General features: G+C 47.3%; 1 protein-coding gene across 8 annotated transcripts in view; it reads right to left on the bottom strand.

The window, feature by feature from the left end:
• The window catches only part of SYNE2 (spectrin repeat containing nuclear envelope protein 2), a 1,840,150-nt gene that overhangs the window by 8,923 nt on the left and 1,816,701 nt on the right, over nucleotides 1-14,526 (bottom strand). For all 8 annotated transcript variants that reach the window (XM_069638223.1, XM_069638224.1, XM_069638227.1 and 5 more), the window contains 3 exons: nucleotides 13,013-13,141; nucleotides 10,532-10,723; nucleotides 9,850-9,921 (listed from right to left, as the gene is read on the bottom strand). In XM_069638223.1, the coding sequence (XP_069494324.1) occupies nucleotides 9,850-9,921; nucleotides 10,532-10,723; nucleotides 13,013-13,141 (393 nt within the window). The remainder of the gene's footprint in view (nucleotides 1-9,849; nucleotides 9,922-10,531; nucleotides 10,724-13,012; nucleotides 13,142-14,526) is intronic.

Genomic DNA, 14,526 nt, shown 5'->3' with positions numbered 1-14,526 from the left:
TAGTTTAGTTTATATGTGAGGGTTGGAAATAGGTCTTGGACAGAGGACTGTGGACTCTGCTTTAGACGTCATCCCGACAGATTCCTTAGTATTAGTGGAGGGAGGGAACCTTTCTTAGAACGAGGGTCAGGCAGGGATTTCTCTTTTATTTTCTCACCAATAAAAGTCTGTAGCCAAAAGCACGCTACCTGTGTACCAGTCTCCTACTTCCACATCCTTATAGTATGTGTTTGTGTGTGTAGGGGGCGGGGGTGCATGTGTGTGTATGAATCTGTAGCATGTTGGGGGTGGAAGGGGTGTCCCATGTGGAACACATGACATGGTGGTGGGGGCAAAGGGGGAGAGGGTGAAAAGACCAAATTACTTACTCTGATAATGTTCTTTCTACTAGATGTTCCTTCCACAGATTCCTGATCTTAGAAATTCATTCTCCTGCATTGCAGCTCTCTGAAACCTTTTCCCAGCATTGAGCGTCATGCGTGTCAGCATCGAAGGCCATTGAGTCATCTTCTCTGTGACTGGACGGGACATTGATGTGGGTACAAATGGAACACTCGGCGCCCTGCGACTTCAGTTTTCATTTCATCCCATTGCAGAGCCGCTTTAAGGATTTGAGACAAAAATGTAAAGGCATAAAGGAGAGTCATTGTATAATTGTATTAGAGAGTTCTGTAACCGTGGGTTACGTTGGGAGGCCAATGAGGAATCTGTGAGAGGAATGTCTAGTAGAAAGAACATGACCAGGAAGAACATGACCAGGGGTAAGACATTTCTTCTTCTAATGGATTGTGTCCTCCCACGGATTCCTCATCTTAGATAGACTCCCATAGCAGTAAAACCATTACGGAAGAGGTGAGGAACAAACTCCATGGCGATTAGGCCATCACTTGTTGGAGGACAGCCTGGACGAAACAAGACTCATTTGCGGCTACTGTGTATAGACAGTAGTGTTTTGCAAACGTGTCCCTGTATGGAGGACCACTTTGCGGCCTGACAGATATCCTTTAAGGGTACCCCTCTTGGGAGTGCAGAGGTAGCGTCCACACCTCTAGTGGAATGGGCCCTGAAGCCTTCAGGGAATTCCTTGATGCCCTGGTGTAGTATTCAGACACACAAAGCACTATCCATCTAGAGATGGTTTGCTTCATTATTCCTTTACCCGTCTTCAGGCCAGTACATCCAATTAAACAGATGGTCTTCCAGCTTGAATCGTCTTCTCCTGGTGATGTTCATACTCGGAGCCCTCTCGGCAGTCGAGCCTATGGAGCCGTTCTTCCTCCTTGGGTGGATGAGGAGGTCGACAGAAGGCTGGCAGATAGATTGTCTGCGACAGGTTGATACGACCTTCAGGATGAACGAGGGGTGCATTGTAAGAGTCACCTGGCCATTGGAAAAGACTGTAAAAGGTGGCTTACAGGACAGAGTCCCATGCCGGAACCATGAAAGGTGTCAGTGGGAAAGTGTTAGTCAGGCGTTTTAAGAATTGCACCACCAGGGGTAACGAAAAGTACTGTTGTACTGTTGTGCGCTTAAAAATAGAAATCACTGCTAAATAGCCCTTGATGGTGGTGACCTGAAGGCCCCGTCTTGCCAAATGAAGAAGGAAGGACAACCCCCTTGAGGTGTTGCATCAAAAAAGTTCCACATCCTGTACTCTGCTCCAGCTGCAGAGTTTCTACCAAACAGCAGGAATATAGAGCTTTTGTTGTTGGCCATATAGCCAACAGTAACACCTCCATCACGTCTTCTGGAAGGTCCCAATCCCTGTACCTTAGCCTTTCAGAAGCCAGGAATGCAGGTTGAGTGTGGGTACGCTTGGGCAAAGAACCAGACCCCTCTACTGACAGAAACGGTCTGGCATCTGGGGAAGACGATGAGGACAGATGGCCATATCCAGAAGGTCCAGGTACCATGTTCTCCTGGCCCAGTCTGGGGCAAGTAGGATCATGGTTGCTCCATACCTCTTTAACCTCCTGATTTGAGGGATGACTGGAATCGGTGTAAATGCATACAGGAGCTTGAAGTTCCATTTCACCACCAATGTGTCCCCTCGTACTTCTCTCTGGGGAAATTCCATGGAGCAGAAAAGTTGGCACTTCCTGTTCACAACGTAGGTGAACAGATCCATTTGATGAGTTCCACAAAGGGCGAAGATCTGTAGAAGAACTTCCTGGCACAGCTCCCACTCATGGCAGACCGAGCCCTGCCTGCTCATAGCATCCACCGCTGCATTCTCCTTCTGGGAGAGGTGAATTGCTGACAGGAAGATCTTGTTTTGTAGCACCTAGAAGCAGAGATGCATCGCCTCTCTGCACAGTGTTTGTTGTGACTCTACAATCCCTCTCTTGTTGATGTACTGCATGGCCACTGTGTTGTCCGTCATGATCAGGACTGTCTTCCCCTGTATGGAGGGCAAAAAGGACATTGGCGCTAGTCTGAACACCCTCGAACTCATGGAGAGATGTCTGACTAAAGGGAAAAAGGGGCCCGAGGTGGGATGGTTTGATAATGTGTATTCGTATTGTATTTATTTGTAGTGTACCAAATCGCCCACAGGATTCAGGGCGCAACAAAAACACAGACCAACGTCCAAGACGAGATATTCAAGCACCTAGTATTCTGACTAAACAACCGTCATATTACATGAACAGAAAGGATTTCAGCGCTTTGCAGAAAGCCAGAGTGTTTTCTTCCAGTCTGATAGCCAGTGGGAGTGCGTTCCACAGCTTTGCCGCAGTGACCGGGAAGGATCTGCCCAGTCCATTAGGTCGTTTGCAGTCAGGACAACCGATTGGTCCAAGATTAGAGGAGTGCAGTTACCCATTTGGTCGATGTTGGCTAATCTGTGCTCTTAAGTAGGATGGCGCTGTCCCAAATAGGCAACGATGCACAAGTGTGCTTATTTTGAAGTGCATACATTCCTTTACTGGAAGCCAATGGAGCGCTCTCCAGAGGGACGAAATGTGTTCTCTTCTTGGGATTTTCTTGATGAGACGAGCAGCACTACTTTGTATGGTTTGGCATTTCTTCAGGGACAGACTGCTGGCCCCAAATAGTAGGACGTTACAATAATCCAGCCTAGGAAGGATTTTTACTCGGGCGATAGAAGTGCAGTTCTTTTAATTAATAAAAGGTCGAATATTATGAAGGAGATGGAGATTGTATTTGCAGCTTCTGTTAATCTGAGTGACATATGCCTCCGCACTCATAGAAGACTCCAGCCAAGTTTCTAGAGTTTTCACTTTGCCCTGCATGGGGATCCTGCAATTTTTAATGTTTTTTGTAGTTTGGCCTCAACTTGGAACGGGCCTGCCACGAGGCAAAGACAAGGAACTCTGTACTGTTGCCATTTAGACCAGTTCGACTTCATCCAAGACTCGATAAGATCGTAAGTGTCCAAGAGTTTACTGGAATGTGGTGTGTAAGTGCCCCTGAGCTCCAAGGCCAGCTGCATGTCATCGGCGTAATTTGTATAGAACACGTCCAAAGCCTCAAGGAGTGTACAGAGTGATCTCAAATATAGATAGAAGAGTAGAGGCGACAAACTGGCGGCATGTGGGATGCCACACAAAATTGCAGCACGGGCAGAAAAATCGTCACCCCAGTAGATTCTAGATGTCCGGTTGGACAAAAACGATTGAATCCACTGTATAGCTCCCCTTGAACAGTTGCCCAGGCGTTCGAATGTCTGGAGAAGATGACCACGATCAAGCAGATCAAAGGCTGCTGATAAGCCAAGAAAGACCAGCACTCCACCGTTCCCACGGTCCATGATGTTCAGCATGTGGGTCTGAAGGTCATCCGGTGTCGTTTCGCTACTGTCTGCTGGCCTAAACCTGGATTGTTGCTTATGGTGAATCCCCTGAGTTTCCACAAAGCCCTGAAGTTGTGTCGTGGCAAATTTGTCTAGGATCTTCTGCAGGAAATTGCAATTAGTGAACGGCCTATGAATACTAGGATCGTTTGGGTCCAAACAAGGCTTTTTAAGCAAGGGTCTTACCATGACCCATCTAATGGAATCTGGAACACAGTTGCCACGAAAAGAGGATGTTCTCGGAACAGGAAGTGGGGCGCATGGACGATAACATCTTTTTCATATCGGTGTTAGTGATGGCTGAGAATGAGAAATTAAAATGGTGCAAGAAGTGTAATTTACTGAAATGGGTTTCACGGGCGGGAAGGGGGGCACAACTTAAAGGCTTCTTTAATTGTGTTCCTAGCCTTCGATATTTCTGCCTCAAAAGGCTACCTGAACCCTCAAGCAGTCCTCTGCTGAGGGCTGAACCTAAATGGACAATGCCTTATGCTTCTAAAGTGTTCTTAAGATCCCAAAAAGCTTGCCAGGCAGTTTGAGGCCAGATCTATTTTCTCGTTGAAAAAGTCTCTTATTTTCAACGATGTTGAGTTTCTCCCCAGCTCCCAAGCATTCTTGTTGTCTGCAGAAGGGCACCTTCGCCTCAGAGTTTCTAATTTTCTTAGTTCCTTCTTCTGAACTCCGAGTTGGGATGAAAGCCAACTTTGGTGACTGTGGTTTGGTCTGACCACCTTAGTTCGGATCGGAGCTATTCGGTCCAGCATGTCCAGAATGTCCAGAAAGGTAGTAGAGAAGGAGTTTACCAGGGCTCCTGCTGTGTCTGTCAGATGTGAGGGCCATGAAAGTTGCTAAAGTGGCTGAAATGTCAGATGCTGAAATTTCTTTGAAATTCCGACTAGTGACCTTTTTTGGGATATTAGGCGTTTTAGATGTAAGGCCCTGCGGCTGGATGTGGAAATCGATGTAGAAATGATCGGACCAGATAAGGAGTGGTGCAATCGATATGGTAATAAGATATCGGGATACTATCCTGTCCAGGATGTTCTTAGTGGGCTCGTCATTAAGGACCCGATAGTTGATGTTATTCAGAACCTGCTCTAATTCAATGGCGTCATTGTCAGCAGGATTTCCTCTCCAACGATTCAAATCTACTAAGAAAATGGTGGCACTATTAGGGCCACTAAACTTACTCAGTATGTTTGAGATCTCATCATTGAAATCCGGCATCAACAAGGGTGGCTGATAAATTAGGATGAGGTTAATGCAGTTCTTGCTAGTCGGGGTCATTTTGACATGTAGGATCTCGCATCCTTGGCACAGGCATGGAGATGTAAAGAGATTGTACTCCATCTTGGCAATGAACGCATCTCCTCCCCTGTGGCCCAGCTCCCTGTTTTTTTACAAAATATAGAATACCCTTCTGAACAGCTAACTCAATCATTGGACTGCTCGAGTCTGTACATCAATGTCTCGGTGCACAATAAGATTGTGGATGTTATGAGCGTGATTGTTGAGGGACCTGGTATTAAGAAGGGACATTTTAATTCTCTCAGCCGCACCCATGTGAGTTGGAGTGTTACGTGCTTCTTACTTGGAAGGGAGGGCGTCTGTTTCTTGCTAGTGTTTCCTTCTCTGTACTGGATGGGAACGGTCCAAGCAGCGGGTGTTAGGCCGCAGTTACCAGACTCTTCCAGGTGGAGCTCTGTGACTTCAGAGTTAAGGATGAAAGAGTTAACAGGCTCCGCAGTTGGCCCAGCTAGGACCAGTTGGGAGGCTAAGACCTCTGGCAGTAAAATAGAGGACTGGGTCGTGGGGCTCAGTTTATTAGCCAACAGTGGTGGTGTATTAGGTTTTACCGTAGGGCTGGGGGAACTACCTGCCCTAAGTTTGGTTGATGTATCATTGAGTTTTCAAAGCACATATTTATTAACGGTAGAGAGATGGTTAGCCCGCTGTGAGGCCAACAGCAAGTCCAGTCTCTCTTTAAAACCCATGATTCCCGAGAACCGTCAAACGAGGGACCAACAACCGTACTGGACACTTACCCCTACAACCGGCTGGGAAGAGACTGTGAAGGGAAAAGACAGCACTGTCAAAGGTCCGTCCCTGAAGGGAATGTCAATAGAGTGTTACCTTTTGGAGACTAAGAGGCAGCGCACCAGCGCTGGGCTCATTGGGGGACTGGAACGCCAATATGTGCAGTGCTAGGGTAGCCTGGAAATTTCCTTTACACTTGCCGTTACAATCCTAAGTCAGCACAGGGTAAGTAAGCTGCTTCTAAAATTAAGTGCTAACTTGCATGCAGTGCAAATAAAGTATTATTCTGGCACAATTAAGCAAAACAATCTGGTTAGCAGTATAACAACTGTAGCATGTAATGTTAAACAGACACTCCTCGAGCTTCACACTCGATACAATCACTGAGTGAAAGCAGAAAGGAATCAGTATAAATACCGGCAAAGACTGGCTTGTCCCAGGTGATTGTAGATAGTTTGATAATGATTGCAGATCGGCAAAGGCCAATTTACTAACTCTCCTTAAAAACAAAGGGTCTTCTAAGAGTGCGATTGCTCGGGCTAGGGCCAACTATAAAGAGCACACTAGAAAACATAGGATAATGCTGGATAATCAAGCTTAGAATAGGCTCGAGACAGCGAGCAAAAACAGTGATTCACAAAACTTCTGGAAAGAAGTTAATGGCTGTCCTATATACACCGAGCAGGGATGGAGTCTAGTATCCAAGATCATATATGGGTGGGTAGACTACTTCTGTAAAGGATAGGAAGACCAGGAAGGGGTGGATATAGTGGGGATCATTCCTTTGATGAATCTGAGGCAAGCAGACGATGTGCCTGGTGAGGTCTGCAAAAAGCTATTCAAAGTGCAACATGTAGTCCCGCTCCTGGCAGTGATGCGATATAATAGGTTATTTATAACAAGCTTCATACCCAGAGGTTTCTAAGCGCGGACCCGGGGATCGAACCTGTGGTGCTCCGTGTCGTCTTGCTTCCAAGGCCAGCACGTTGCCCCTGAGCTATCCTCCCGAGACCGAGCGATGGGATACCGGTTGCGTTCTATCAAGATCATACTCAAGTATGGGGGCCAATTTTAACAATATTTTTTAATGTGATATTGAGATCAAACTCCATACCAAGGGAATGGTTAACAGCGATAATCATTCCAATTTATAAAAACGTTTGTAGAAAAAGCCCCCAGTCATATTGACCAATATCCCTCCTGAACACCAGCTTCAAAATGTTTGAGGAAGGGTGTGTTACAAACCATTAGATTTTATTCCCGATTCAATTGGGGTTTAGGCCCAATCTAGGGACAATGGAGCAATGCCTAAATGTGTACTCGATAATTGCCCATTCTCTGAATATTAAACAGGAACCATGCTACCTCGCATTAATGAACCTGAGCACTGCCATCGATAGTTACCTGGACTAAATTATGTCCTTTGCTCAGGTCATATAACTGATATGTTAGAGGTTTTACATGGAGACAATGAGGCTTGCATGCGATCTGGCAGGGAGGGCCATTGCGCAACCTGGTTCACGATTAATTCAGGGGTCAGACAGGGGTGTGTTTTGGCACCCCTGCTTTTCTCGCTGTACATTAATGATCTCTTGGGAAAGCTCTTGGAGCGTAATACTGATGGTCCCAGGCTGGGTAATAGGTCAACCCCAGCCTTAATCTATGCCGATGATACGGTCCTTATTACACGGAACCCAAGAGCACTGCAGATCCTAGTTAACAACTTCTCTGATTGTATGAGAGATTTGGACTTGTATGTTAGTACCAACAAATAGGTTGTAATGGTATCCTTGGGGGAAACTAGATTGTGTAAATTCCCAAAACTTGTCTGTGATGGGACTGATCCCAAGAGTCCACCAATTTGACTACCTGGGGGTGCGTTTTAAATGAGAACTTCACTGGGAATGCACATATCTTGAAACAGGTTCCCATCATAAAACAATCTATAGGTGGCATTCATAGATTTATGAAACGCTATAAGCAGCAACCGCTTTGCACTATAAAAAAAGATCTATAATGCACATGCTATAGGGGAGATTAAATATGGTGCTGCGATCTGGGGGTATGGGGATAATGGCATACTGCAAAAAGAGGAAAGCCGTTTTGTAAAATCGCTCTTGGGTTTACCTGTCGGACCAAAATCTTGCATCACATCAAGAGATAGGACTGGCCTTTTCAGAAGTACTATTGGCCTTGGAGCCAAGTATGTTATGGTTGAGGCTCTGGACTAACCCGTTGGCTAGGCTCATACAGAAAATGATAAAGCACATATTGGGAAGAAAAGGTGCTGATAAGATAACAGTGGTATAATCACCAATCTTGTACTGCTGGGTAACAGTATTGGTCATTATTTAAAGAACATTGTGGAGCGGGTCAATGATGCTAGAGTGACGCAGGAATTGTTGAAACTAATGAACAGGCAATTGATGAGAATTTCAACAAATGCAATTGAAGAGTATCTTATCTGGTCAAATTTCAAGTATCAACGGGCACCCATTGCAAGAGCATGCTTTGGGTGCATTGAGCTGGTGAGGTTCAAAGCAGGATTCTGGCTGGGATTTTGAATCAAAATGCCCGTGTGTCAAGCTGGGCAGGAAGATTTAGCAAATGTTGTATTCTTTAGTCCAGCCTATTGCCACCTAAGGAAAAAGTACCTGATACATCTGTGTGTAGGTAGGGGCTTCACACAGTACAGGCCTGCTCTCCACTGTCTGCTGAATCCAGCCCCGGCAGCTATTGCTTGGAATCTATGCCTATTTATGCGAGGATTAAGTTCAAAACCCTCTGCATTGTCCACAAGGCCTTCTGGGGCCTGAATACCTTCAAATCTCTCGTCCTAAATATCTTCCTTTCCAAGCTCTTCGCTCATCCGCCTCAAGGTCAGTCGCTTCTCCAAGCAACGAGTTGAAGGTAGACCTCTTTCTTCGGCTGGGGCCTCCCTCTGGAACAGCCTCCCTGCCTCCCTGAAACTTGAGGAGAACCATCTCTGGTTCCGTAAGCACCTCAAAACCTTTCTCTTTGCTTCTGCTTTCTCTCCTCTCCCCTGCTGACTTCCTGGCTGATACCGAAACTGCTCTGGTTACCTGGCTACCCTCTGATCTCAGGCCCAGGTCGCCCCCCGCCAGTTGCTTTCCTGCACTGCCCTCCTGGCAAGCCTTACACTTGAGGACTGTTTCTGTACCCACTACGGTCCCCCTACCAGCACTTGACACGCAATGTCTGCACTTACCCTTGCACTTGCCACCTGCTGGCCGTAATTTACCTACTGTTATTTATTCCATTATCCCATGTATTGCACTGTACCCACCCTCCCTCCCGCCGCCCTTCCCCCCCCCCCCTTCTCATGCACTTGCGTGATCTGAATGACACCTGGCCTAGTAGGATGGTTGTCTGTTTTCCCTCTGTTCACCCTCCCTTGCCTCGTCACGCCTTGAAACACTTGTGCATAGGCGCGTTACAAATGCCATGCCATATCATTCAGCATAACTAAAAGCCTGGAAGAGTGCACCGTCTTGGCACTGTAGCACGAGAAGAGGTTAGGAGTCAGTTTAGGGTCCATGGCAGAGGGGTAGCCAGGATTGTCTAACAAGTGGGGCCTGAAGCTAATGTAGTTGGGCCCACCGCAGGGGTGTTAACACCTGTAAATGCCCACACAGCACTGCTGAGTGGGCATTTATGGATTTCGGGTGGGCCTTGCCAGCTCGGCACTTCCCTGTCTACACCTCCAGCATGGCACTTTACCAGTCACCCTGGATGGGGAGCCCGTTGGATAGGTGCATTACCCACCGCCTCTCTGTGTTGCCGAAGCACATGTTACCTCTCTGTGTTACTGTGGCATCTAGAGGCCAGAGCTTTGGTTCCGGGGCAGTGGGTTCTCACAGAGCTGCTATCAGGAGAGCCAGCATCACACAATTACATTTAGGATATCAAAAGAGGTAAACATTGAATGGTTTCTGCAACAATAGGATGAAGAATTGAACATTAGACACTTATTTTACCTTCTGGCCGAGAAGCGGAGAACTGTGACCCTTGGAATCGACTTTATCCAAAGACGCAAATGTATTCATGTCCTGAAATAAATACAAATAATAAAGTGAGTGCAGGTTATTATTATGCCCAGGAACTCACCTTAAAACAAGATAACATGGACAATTAAACAATATCCCCATAAGAACTTCACCTAGAACTTACCTCTGAAAATATGAAGCCTCATCTAGGTCATATTCTGTAGAACTAGAACCTAAGCTTCCTGTCTGCTTAGATAACATCTGTGAGGCTAACCTCCAGATGGAGGACACACTTGCACCAAACACTCTAGAACTTGAACAACTCTGATTAGAACTAATCAACCCTCCTAAATACCTATTGTGTTATTTAGCTACTAGTTTGTAAGTGTTTCCTTGAACTAAGTGTATGCTCTGAGTGATGTGGGCCTCACCACAGCCCTCCTCCCTCCTGGACTAAGCCCGGCTGCTCTGTTATTGCTAGCAAGCCGTTGGGTACTTCAGGCTAAACCTAAGGGGTGTAACCCTGTTCATCCAAGGTGAGCTTTCTAAAGTCATGTCACAGACAGGACTTTGGCAAAACCCCCTAACAGCCTCAAACACCAAGATAAGCCTTTATACAACCTATAGCATGCAGAGAAGAACTGTGTGTGTGGTCCCGAAATCCCCAACTCACGAGTGTGTCTTGCGCCGTTTTCAAGTCTTGAGAAACTTGCTCCAGAAGCTGTCCCAGTTTGCTGGCGATGACGTGCACCCGTTCATTGGCTTCCACGTATTCCTGCTCGTCGGGGTTTCCCAGCAGGCATTTTGCGATCTCTTGGAGAGAGTTCACTTGAGGCCGTTGCTCCAAGAGCTCCTTCTCTAGTTGCTAAACGTGAAGGTAATTTGACATCATTAATGAGGGTTTTAGCCAAACAGCAGCCCAGGAACACCACTGTCACCCACAGGAAACCTCAACATATTAAACAATCAGCGGCACATTTATCATGACACACAACACACATGCTCCCCAGATTGCAGTGAACAGGAAGCACTGGCCATCCTCATTAACTCACCCCTGCCAAGGGTAGTCTTAAAAGTGGGACTGATTAATTATGACAAAACACCAAAACATCCAGTGGAGCACTCGCAAAGGCAATTTTCAAAAGCAGGGGTGTTGCCAGGTCTGGAAAAGATCTGGGGCTAAGCCAATGTCAGGACCGTGGGACTCAGGGCTAGCTAGCATTTTGGTTGTAGCACCTGAGCTTCTATCCGGGGCTACAACCAAAAGACCCGGGGCTGTAGCCCCCTGAGCCCCCCCCCCCTAGCAACACCTCTGTTCAAAAGCCAGCTTGAGTTGGAGGCAAGGCAGGGTGCAGAGGCCTACCGGAACATCTCCAGAGTTCACTATAGGGCAGTCCACCCCTGCCCAGGGTGCAGAGGCCTACCGGAACATCTCCAGAGTTCACTACAGGGCAGTACATCCCTGCCCAGGGTGCAGAGGCCTACCGTAACATCTCCAGAGTGCACTATAGGGCAGTCCACCCCTGCCCAGGGTGCAGAGGCCTACCGGAACATCTCCAGAGTGCACTATAGGGCAGTCCACCCCTGCCCAGGGTGCAGAGGCCTACCAGAACATCTCCAGAGCTCACTATAGGCCAATCCAGCCCTGAAGATGTGCCATTTGTGACGTCACTGCGTCTAGAGCAGTCACATGTGCAGGTGGGCACATGAAAGGAAGCCAGAGGCAGCTGGAGGCTGTGTAAGCTTAATGCTAGAGTGTGTGGAGAAAGTGTGAAGCAACGCTGTCCTGCTTCTAAATGGAGTGCCTCTTTAAATCTTACATTCGGCACTGCTGTAAAAGTCCATGGGGGGCGGGGGGTGGAGAGGTTTGTCACAGCTACTGAAGCCCCCTGAGCTGAGGTCCTGGGGAAGATTTCCCAACAGGTGGCGGTCTGTGCCCATCCCAGGTGCATTACCCTGTATTTAAGGGGGCTATCTGAGGGCTGACTGCCCTGCATTCTCTTATACTCTCCCTGCATGTCTTTTCGGCTTCTCTCCTTCCTGTCACATTACCACACCGGATGATGGTGCCTCCTATGGCACTTTGGGCCTCGTTAGGAGTTCGGCAGTGTGGCCAAATACGGTGGCAACGCAGTGGTAACGGACCGTACCGCCAAACTATGGGCTTGCAGTTAAGGTGCAAGAAAAACCTGAAGCAAAATGCTGAAGGTAATTCCACCATTTTACCGCTAAAAAGAAGCCATTCCGGTGAAATTCCAGCGATGGTAATTCCACCAAAATCCCCATGGAGTCCTTTGGACCTCATAAATGGAGACTAACACTGACAGATCATCACTTGCAATCTGGCAGTAATCCCACTGCACCAAGTGGCGGTAACGATAAATTCTTTTGATGGTATCTCGGCGGATTTACCGCCGAGATTCCACCAAACATGTAGTGAGGCCCTTTGAAAGCCAACATACAAACTTGCATTTTGAGTGATTTCAAAGCTGAAATAACAGAGCATCAAACATTTCTGAAAATAAATCAAATGAGACTCAAATTATTAAAAAGTAAGACTGTTTTCATCTTTGTTTTTGTACAGAATGATTTTCCCAGATTCTAAAATCAGCCTTTTTTGCAATTTAGAAGCTCACAATTGGAGACCTGTCTACAGTTTAAACCTTTTTAAAAGCTTGATCTTGGAGGACCGCGTGTCACTGGGTGTCGTGTAGCCACAACAAGCTCTCTGCTTTCCCCAAACAGCCGCTTAGATAGCTCAGGGAGTTCTGCATACAGCAGGCAGGAACAAGCGCCCCTCTGGGCTAACAGCGTCCTGTATCTGTCAGAGGTCAATTCATTAAGTCTACACTATTGTGTAGCTTTTTTTATTGTGTTTTAGAACGTAACGCATTGCTTTATTTTGCTGTTAAAAGAAATACAAACCTATATCACACAAAAAGAAGCCCCTTTGCTTCAGGACTTATATGCACGAGGCGTGTGGCGGGAACGTTAGGTTCCTTCCGTGCCCTGGGACTTCTATTGCAAGGACACATTTCCGGGTCCACTTCAGGGAGGCCCAAGTTGGTATAGTGGGCGAGCTTGGCATTGCAGATGGGGGGGGGGTTTCTGCGGTAGCCCCCGCTGTGCTGCGAGATCAGAGCGTGCTACTTACCCACAGCTCCTTCTGGCACTCCAGGACGGTGTGGGGGTCTGCATTGGGGTCCAGGATCTGGGCCCTGAGGCGTCTCTTTTTTGCACTTTCCAGCCACAGTAGCAGTGAATGGCTTGTTTTATGAAAATGCTGTAGATTAAAAAAGAAAAAAGACAGACATACTTAGAAAGGAACCAATTGCTTTCACCCCAGTGTCAACAACGCACATATCGTAGCTACTGATGAAGGCTGGGGGGGGGCAGAAGAGAAACATGTTCTTATCGTAGAAACATGGTGAACAGACACACATGGAGACCAATTGTGGAGCTTTATAAACTATATGCACGCGAACGCACGCTCACATGCTATCCCCATCATTATGTACAACGGGATCCCTACAGCACCACACTATACACGTACTTCACAACACCGCAACCACAAAACAAGCCACACAGTCTCGCCCAACAGCACATGGTGGCCAACTTCCGAAACTCGCATTTAGGCTCCGAACTGAAGCTGCCAACGGCACATCACAGCACTCTTGCCCCGCTCAATCCTACTAACCCCCCCTTCTGCCCCCCTCGTATTACAGATCCACCCGAGCACCTGGAGACCACTCTGGTGGCAGCGGTGCGCGCTATAAAAACCTTAAACACTAACATCCCGTCCTGCTTGCTGGTCTCCCACCCATTTTTGGGGAAATGCTTTAACACCCTAATTTGTGGCATTCTAAGGAGGGAATTCGGTGTTTCTCAGCAGCAGAGCAGGTGGCCACTCACCCACACATTTTTGGGAGGTCACTGGCAAGTGAAGGGAATCCAGATATAAATAAATACCGCTCTTACTAACCCGGCGCTTTGGTGATGAGCACAGGATAGAGCTTTGCAGGATAGTCTTTTATTTTGGACGTGAAGCCTTTTCTGAATGTGTTTGTAAAATGGATCTCCTCTTGCTCCTGGGGGCGGCTTGATGGACTCTAGTGACGCTACCGGTGGGTGTCCCGGCCTCATGGGACCCCTATATGTGCTGCTTCCATGAGGATGCTTCACCCAGTCACATCATTTCTGCATCCCTCAACCCCCATTAGTCGGGGTTCTTCCCTGATGCTACATTGCTTTTATGCGCTATTTAACTCCACATCTTCAATAGCCACAGATGCCACCCGAAATCTTTGTCCAGATTTTGACTTCCTACAATCCATGGTCTGGGTCTGCTCCAGCCAACATCTTAACTCTTCTGCACAAACATGAACAATTTCTAGACTACAGGTATAAACAAGACTTTCTGTTGCCGGCTGCGCCCTACTTTCATACATGCCATAGGAACGAGCTAAAGGTGACATATCAAGCCTGGGGTTTACACCCCACCAATGCTCTTCTGCACGCGTGTTGCTATAGCTTCCCGAGAACTCTTTTGGGCCATCCCATAGTTTTTTTTGTAGGGACCTGGATTTGACAATCAATAATGGTCAGGTCCTCATCACACAGACAGCGTTAAGGAGAATGCTGGTGTTCCATAAGGGGGGCAATGTTTCT

The sequence above is a fragment of the Ambystoma mexicanum genome, chromosome 14, assembly GCF_040938575.1.
Source record: "Ambystoma mexicanum isolate Mex_15411 chromosome 14, UKY_AmexF1_1, whole genome shotgun sequence".
In the NCBI taxonomy this organism is placed as follows: domain Eukaryota; kingdom Metazoa; phylum Chordata; class Amphibia; order Caudata; family Ambystomatidae; genus Ambystoma; species Ambystoma mexicanum.
Note: the sequence above shows the minus strand (reverse complement) of the source record. Positions and strands in the feature narration are given on the sequence as shown.